This window comes from Eurosta solidaginis, chromosome 5 (genome assembly GCF_040869045.1).
Source record: "Eurosta solidaginis isolate ZX-2024a chromosome 5, ASM4086904v1, whole genome shotgun sequence".
Classification (NCBI taxonomy): domain Eukaryota; kingdom Metazoa; phylum Arthropoda; class Insecta; order Diptera; family Tephritidae; genus Eurosta; species Eurosta solidaginis.
Genome location: NC_090323.1, coordinates 160719549 through 160728185, shown reverse-complemented (window position 1 = coordinate 160728185; position 8637 = coordinate 160719549). Strand labels below are relative to the sequence as shown.

General features: G+C 36.3%; 1 protein-coding gene across 1 annotated transcript; it reads left to right on the top strand.

The window, feature by feature from the left end:
- The first annotated feature begins 496 nt into the window (after positions 1–496).
- Positions 497–1265, top strand: LOC137253158 (larval cuticle protein 65Ag1-like). Its single transcript, XM_067789610.1, has 2 exons — positions 497–707; positions 805–1265. Exons 1-2 carry the CDS (start codon positions 583–585, stop codon positions 1004–1006), a joined length of 327 nt encoding a protein of 108 aa, XP_067645711.1. The 5' UTR covers positions 497–582; the 3' UTR covers positions 1007–1265.
- The last annotated feature ends 7372 nt before the right edge of the window (positions 1266–8637 follow it).

Here is an 8637-nt window from a genome sequence, read left to right as displayed (position 1 = left end):
CCGCGAGTCTTCAATAATTGTCGCTAGATGGGTCTAACTTTCCTTTGCGTGCCTAGCCTAGAGACTTACAAATAAGCATACGTACAAATTAAGCTAACATAAGCGTGTTAAAAAAGGATAATGTACGAAGTTTGATGCGATTTGCCACTGCTATTTTCATGTTCGCTACTGTATTTTTAAGCGAAACTTAAAATCATTTTGAATGTGCTAATGTTGGCGTTAATTTTCGATATTCACCTTTGTTTTTTTCGGCTGATTCTTATTAAAACTAACAACAAAAATATTTGTGTCTATGTGCTAATGTCCGACTACCTGGTTATTTAAGTTAAGATAGCCTGTTGTTTTGATTACTATAAAACTAACAATAAAAAAAAGTCATCCTAATGATAGAGACAATTTGCATTTTAGATGAGTGGGAAAAAAACTAAGACTAACTTGTTTTACAATCTTATTTTCAAGCTTAACCGAATGGTATAAAATGTAACAATCAGCAACATCATATCAACATTCGCAAGTCGCTGGTCTCACTGCCTAAACGCCTCAAAACTACTAAAACAATCAACAAAAAAAAGACACATCAAAATGAAATTTGCTATTGTATTTGCAGCTCTCTTCGCTGTCGCTTTGGCTGCACCAGCCTCAACTGATGGGGAAGCGCAAGTTCTACGTTTCGATTCTGATGTGCAACCCAATTATTTCAAATATGCGTAAGTAAAATTATTTGTTGCTAAAAAGAGAAATAAATAAAATAAAAACTTTTACTGCTTTTATTATCGAACTAAATTAAATTTTTTTCTTACTTAGTTACGAAACAAGCAACGGTATATCCGAAAATGCTGAGGGTACTCTCAACAACGAAGGCACCGATAACGAAGCAATTTCTGTGAGTGGTTCCTTTTCTTTCGTTGCTGATGATGGTCAAACTTACACAGTTAACTATATCGCCGATGAGAACGGTTTCCAACCACAAGGCGCACATTTGCCTGTTGCACCAGCAGCTAACTAAGTCACTAATTTTTTTTTTTGTTTAGTTTCTGATATATTTTTATTTGTTGTTTTTTGTTAAAAAGATATCCATATAAATTCCCAGCCCAAATGTTTTTCCTTCCTCATAATCCCAATCCTAGTCTTCCTACCTTTTACAATTGCTCCGATTTGGAAATTAACATAATGCTGTTATTGTTCAATGGTGTGAGATCAGTGCGGTCAATTGTTCATTCTTAGTTAAGCTCCAAAATAAAAAAGAGTAAAAAAAACAAAAAAAATGTGTTCTGTTCTAAGGAAATTTTTAAACCGGAACTGTCTCACTTTTGAGAGATATTTTCGATGAATCAAAATCTATAATGTGACCGAGTGAAATTTTAAGTAAGCGAATTAAAGTAAAAACGCAATGGATGGCGCAAGCTAGAAGGATTACAGTGCCTTTCGAGATATATCACAGCGGTCAAAAGAGGGAAGCGCGAAACGGAATCCTGATGCTTGTTTTGTGGTGGAAAATATAGTCTGCTGTCAAGTAATATACCTCACAGCTGTGAACAAGCCATATGTACTAATTCGAGGTGTTTCGACAAACCATTTATTTTCACCAATGCACCATTAATGAAACTACAATAAAAGATAATACCCCGCCATAACACCAAAATTTTGTCAGACCTACTTCAAGGTCACGGTGTGCACAAAAGTGGTATTTGAGTTGAAGTCCGTCAAATTTAATGCGCCTCGAAAAAGAGTCATGGGCTAAATCAGTTTTCATATTAAAACGATTAACCAAGCAATCGACTGCGGACATAACACCAATATCTTGGATGTGCACTAGCTGCAAGATTCAAAAAACTTATATGAAGTGAAGAAAGTTCAAGAAGGAACCAAAGGAAAGTTTACAAAAGCGGTTGCTGCTAGCAGAATAGACTGCTGATGAATACTCCACACAACTCTCATAACTGTTGTTTGTTGTTGTAGCAATAAAAAAAACCCCCCTTTTTCATTTGAGTATTTTAGTCACCTCTCACCTCAGGCATACCTGCCGCAGGTATGCTCTAAGCCCTTCAACCCGCTGGGGAGTCTTACGCATAGTCATTGAAATCTGTAATGATATAATGATGGCACCGAGCAGTGAGAGCGCATTTGTCACTCATTACGTACCGTAAATGTGGACATAATGATACGATGAGAAATGTTGCGCCGCCTAGGAAAAAACAATGTTGTCTACAAGGTTAGCTTGCCTACAGGAGAAGCGAAGACAGGTATATGCTATAATTAACGATACGCTAGGAGAAAAGACAGAAATACTTACTTCAAAGAAAGAAGCGTTAAGCCCAAAGGCATGAATGCGTGGAGCTTCAAATGCTGTACATTAAGGTAAGGATAATGCTGACCAGGCAACCCAGAGCTTGATAAAGTTATGGAGGGAACACATTTCTTCATTGCTATAAAGCGAGCAAAATTTATCTGATATGACACCGGCTCCTGTCTCATAACACAAATTGGCACACTTTAATATAAGTGCAGTTAAATTATTCCAATGAATAGTTGCCCCGTTGAGGAACAGTAGGACGGAGATATCGGTTGTTTAAGTTTATAATGGTTGCTTCACAGCAGCGAAGTGTTTTTTTTTTTCAGAATAAATTTGATTTAAATAGATCCAAGGCCTACTAAACTGTCAAAGTAGTGCTTTTTCAGACGTTCCATAATTGCCCAGAGAAGAGCGGGATATCTGTAAAAAAAAACTTTGTGACTCCTCTTTACCTCTACAGCATCGACAGGAATCGTTCGTTGGAGCTCCCATGTCATCGTCGTGTATTCCTATCAGTTAGCATCGCAATAAGTGGACCTTGAAAATTAGATTCAGATTAATTAAGAAACTAGTTTGGTTACTCAGCTGGTTTAAGTTCGGCTACAGCACAGCTCTCAGGCAAAATTTGTGGTGGGCCAAAACCACTGCTGTGATGCACAAAGAGGCCAGTGTGCCACTGCTATCAGTGATGAAGTGCTGTCCTGTAGGGACTTCATCCCACCATTAATATATATACCGGTATTTGTAATAAATAAGGAAAAGTCCGCATGCACATCTACTCACTGGTTTATCCCTACCATCTTCATATTCCCTCTCGCTATCTACCTGAGTCATCGGTCTCTGGCTTGGTATCAGCCTTGCACTCTTTATCAGCCTGTTCCTAATTCTCAACATCATCCACAGTTTTGACCTCCATTCTAATCGGCATTCATTGACAAAGCACCCAAAGCATGATTGATAGATAGTTATAGAGTTTTCTAAATCAAGGTAAAACTGACTAGCAACATTTTCCCATTTTTTGCAGTTGTCTGCGATTGTATTGCGTCCACTCATCACAACCAAATTTTAAACACCCAATAAAAATCTTTCAAAGATGGTAATAGGCTAAAAATTAATTTGATAAAATAAAGGGGTGTGGCACCTCCTAACAAATGAAATATTTTATAATTGAAGTATTCATGCAAGAACATTGAAATGCAGTTAGGAGCTTTATGAGGGCAATCCCAAACACCACCAAGGAAATGTAGGTTAAGGAAAGAGTAAGTGTGGTGCCTTTCATACAGATGGAATATTTTATACTTCGTATCTCTGGATGTAGTAATTGTAGAATAATGGAAATTGGTAAGAACTATATGACGTTGAGCCCTAACATCTCCAGTAAAATGTGAAATTTGAGAAGACAGGGTGACACGCTCCCTACGAATGAGATTTTTCAGTACTATGGATGATGGTATGGATGTCGTATAAACTAAGGTTATTTTACCGGTAAAGTTTGACTGCACGGTTGGGATTGACTGTTTTTCCTTTTGGACGTTTAGTAATCTGCCGCTATTAAATTTTTTTTGTTAACTTCTGTTTATCTACATCTTCTATAAAATAAAAAAATACAAATTATTTTAAAGTGGAAGTTTAGCATTCGGAAAAGCTGGACCGTGAAAAATTGAAACTGTACACAACCTCTTGTGAAATCGCACTCAATCGGCCATTACAAGAGATAAATTTTTATATCAAAATTTTGCGTACATACATAAACACCAACAAACCATTACTAGTATAGATCAAAAGTTCGCATACGAAATTATACAGTGACTTTTGAATAGAAGGGAGGGTTGGTATTTTTAGATGCGTGTGGAGGAACCGGAAAAACATTTCTGCTAAATTTGATATTATCTGACGTATGGCAGTTGCTTTCTCAGGAATCGCGACTATATTTAGGACATGAGAGGTAATAATCATCACATGGGTGGTGCTTTCCTCTCACTTGCTGGAGAGTTCCGAAATGATTACCCGCAGATGAAGCGAATGCGTACTTAAAATTTTCATATCTATAGCATAACGTACAAATATGAGAGCGCATTTGGGAAGAGACACTTCAGCATAAGATTTTGTTACTTACTTACTTAACTGGCGCTTAACCCGTTAAGCGGTTATGACCGTGCAAAAAGGCAAGCTAGTCACACCAAGTGAGTTTAAGACGTTTTCCACTTAGTCCTTCCCTTTTCCTCTGCTTCCATAGGCGACAGTGCTATGACAATGACAGTGTTTATCGATAAAGCTCAAGAATATTAATTAGCTATAGCAGCAGTCAATCTTACCAACTTATGTTTCACCCATGGCCAATTATACGTTGAATGTTCCAGAGTTGGCTGATCAAAAAAAATTTTGTTTTATACTTAGACCTCACATAGACTGATTGAGTCCGTAGTGTTACCAGAAGTTTGTTCTAACGACCAAACTGAAAAACCATATCAAAAACCAGGACCTATGTTATAAAATAACTCCGTCCTCTTGGCAAATACTAAAAGTTTCCTAGGGCTTAAGCCACTTGCTGCTTCTACATCTGACAGCTGTATCACTGCTAATAGCTGCAGTTTTAGCCTGGCAAGCACAGGGCACGAGCACAGAACGTGCTCGATCGTTTCCTACTCCAACCCGCACTTCCTACATCTCCTATCACTGACTAAGCGTAATTTAAAGGCATGTGACGCCAGAAGGCAGTGTCCAGTCAGAATACCCGTCATGAGTCTACAGTCCTCTCTTTTTAATGATAGAAGGAACTTTGTTAGTCTAAGGTTGTAAGACGATTTATACTTCAATAATATAAAAAAAAATATCGTAGATCCTATGGTTTTCAGCAAACACCTATACTCCCAATGTGTATTTGAAAGTTTGAAATTTGTTTTGTTTATTTTGCATATTTTTGTAAAAATTTGGCGTGAAACTCATGGGTATAAGCTTGTATATTATTAAGCAAAACATCAAGAAATGAGTTACTCATTGTGTGAATACAGGCAACTCACGTAGCTAAGCTTGGCTTGAAAAAAAGTAGTCTACATTTAGGCCGAACAATAAAAAAGTTTATTGTTATAACTTGTTTACACTTAGAAAAAATACACACAGTAATTTTATTATATCACTAGCACTTGAAGCTATTGACAAACTGGACTTAGCCATAATGCCTTAGTCATAACTTTACTATATACTGGCATGGATTATTGGTGTCTTAACCAAAAAAATGTGACAGTTTCATAAAAAAGAAGAAAGCGAAATATATTTATAATAATAATAATTATGTGAATAACTTGGCACCATCTCGGAGGAGATTTAAGCCAACCTGCTTTTCGAATTTGCGTGGTGATACTTTTTAAATTTTATCAAAAAATTTGCGTGCATATGTTATTCCAACTCGAAGCGATATCTGCATGGTAGATGAATTTGCACTGAGAAGCTTATCTTGGTAGAAATACACTTGGAGTGTTTGCCAAACCACAGGCGAGTGGCGACAACGCCTTAAAAATAATTGTTTTTCTTTTTCTTAGAATATACACGCGGCAGGTATAGCTAAATGTTTCAAGGGTTGTGTAGCGCAACCCTTTCAAGAGGTATCCAGCGCAATATATATCTTCTCCAACCCGATAGTCAATTTCACATACCCATGGCGGACCCTTTTTCTTTGACAGCCTAGGCTCTGGCGACCCCAAGTTTCTCGTGAAATAGGGGGTGGGATTGCCTAGAAGTTTCAGTCTTGTCATATCTTGTCATCCGCCTACCACACCGAAGGTCCTGGCTTAGGTCAAAGCAACGCCAAAAATTTATAAAATAGTTGTTTCAATTAGAAAAGAGTGTTTTCTAGCAGGGTTGCCCCTCGGAAGTGATTTGGCAAATACTCCGAGTGTATTTCTGCTATGAAAAGCTTCTCAGTGTCATCTGCTGTCATTGACATAAAACATGTAGTTCCCGTCCCGTCAGCAAGCTGTCAAGTGAAGCTATCTCATAGATTAATATTTTACAGGTAAAATTTAATTTAACTGGATATGGGGAACACTGTCCTAAGCAGTGTTGCCAGAATTTTTCTGAAAAAGGCTAGATTGACAAAAAAGCTAAAAAAGACCAAATTAAAAATTTTAATGCTAAGAAAAACTAGTAAGGACGGACTGTCTTCGGCTGTGCCGAAGACTTCATACCTTTCTTGAATGGGGCTGAACAATAATCTTATCACATTCGTAATCTCCAAATAATCGGCTGCATAAGATAAGAAATATATAGTGAAGAAACGTACATAACTAAATGATTTTAAAGATAAATATAAAATAAAAAATAGGTAGGTACTTTGTGTGAGGATGCAAAGCTTCACGTTTTTTGTGATCTGCATGTAAAACCTATGACTACGAATCACGTATCTCAACAATATATGACGTAAACGTAAGTATTTGATGAAATTTTAAGCTTCTAGCCGTAAAAAGGGGCAAAAATGACAGTTTATATGGGGTATATAATATATATACCACAGATCTCTATGATTTTTTTAGACAACAATATATGCTATGTATGTAAGCATTCTTTGGAATTCGAAGCCTCTAGCTCTTAAAATGGGGCAGTAATTACGAAAAGTTCCTTATGGTCTGCAAGAAGATATTTCAAAAATTGAGGGACTAGTTTGCATACAAACGGACAGACGGACATGGCTAAATCAACTTATAAAATCAACGGTATACTTAATGGTGGGTATATCTATTTTCCCTTAAGGACTTACAATTTTGGGATTCGTGACGAAATTAATATACCATTTCATTTTCATGAAAGGTATAAAAAGCTAAACGTTTCAAGCAACTTTCTATGCATAACAGAATAAAAAACTTGCATGACACTTGCTGGGCTGACCGAAACACTGCCGATGAGTGACCCCCGGTTAAATAAAGTTTTGAAATAAAACTTATAATAAGGTTATACTATGGAACACCAATCCTTATTCAAGCTATTTATTATAATATCCCATTCGTGTGGATGCGATTTGAGACGTGTCGAGTCCGTCGTGTTACGCAGCATATATGTACTATTGCATAGCTTTTTTGTTTACATGCGGACTTACAAAACCAGTTATATGTTTCTGCATTCAAAAATTCAATTTCGCTCGGAATCGGTCATAGAAACGAGTGGCAAACACACGGAACGAAAATGATATTAGGTTGATGTTGCCTTAATAAAGTTATTACGCTTCGATTTCTGCCTACCATAATGCCAACATTGTTTATCTCCCTCCTTAGCACCTCAAATTTTGAAAATCTAGCCTTAAATCTTAAAATTGAGTATACATAAGGCTGTTTATCTAGATTTTCTAAAATTTTGAAAAAAGCTAAAAATTTCTAAAAAAAAAAAAAGCTGAAAAAAGCTTAAAGCTAAATCGCAACTTTTCAAGCTAAACGGAGAAAACAAAGCTAAATCTAGTTTGAAAAAAGCTAAAATGGCAAAACTGGTTCTAAGAGAAGTGAATTTAGTACTCTGATCTGGAGCACATCGTTCCAAAACTAAGCGCAGGACAAAATTTTGCCGTTTTTCATGTAGCTGCACATAATTATGAGACAACATCTCTGCTAACAGCGCTCGTCAACAGCATTTTACATATTTATTTGTATTTATTTAGGTAATAGTAATGATGGAAAAAAGTTGTATGCTGCGAAACTGATAGCAAATTGTATGAAGCTATAAAATCTTTAAATTAGTCAATCAATATACAAAAAACTATTTATTCTGAATATGTTCAGCGTAATGCAATGATAAACGTACTCTGCTATTTTTGCTAGAATATTTATTAGCTTGTTGTACCATCGTAATTATCATCAAAGAACAATCACAGCACTCACACAAATCTTATTTTACTTAAATGTAATTTATCGACGAAAAGAAAAAAGTTATAAAAAGTTAATATTTACATGAATCATAGTTTAACCCGGTGGTTAAATCAGTTACATGCGTTAAATGTAATTTATAATGACTTCGAAGATCTTTGCGTTGGTCTCCTGCCCTTGTTGTTATACTCAGCGTGCTTTGCATACAGATTATATTAACTTTGATTGGATAACGGTTGGTTGTACAGGTATAAAGGAATCGAGATAGATATAGACTTCCATATATCAAAAACATCAGTGTCGAAAAAAAAATTGATTGAGCCATGTCCGTCCGTCCGTCCGTCCGTCTGCCCCTTAACACGATAACTTGATTAAATATTGAGATATCTTCACCAAATTTGGTATACGAGCTTATCTGGACCCAGAATAGATTGGTATTGAAAATGAGCAAAATCGGATGATAACCACGCCCACTTTTGATATATATAACATTTTGGA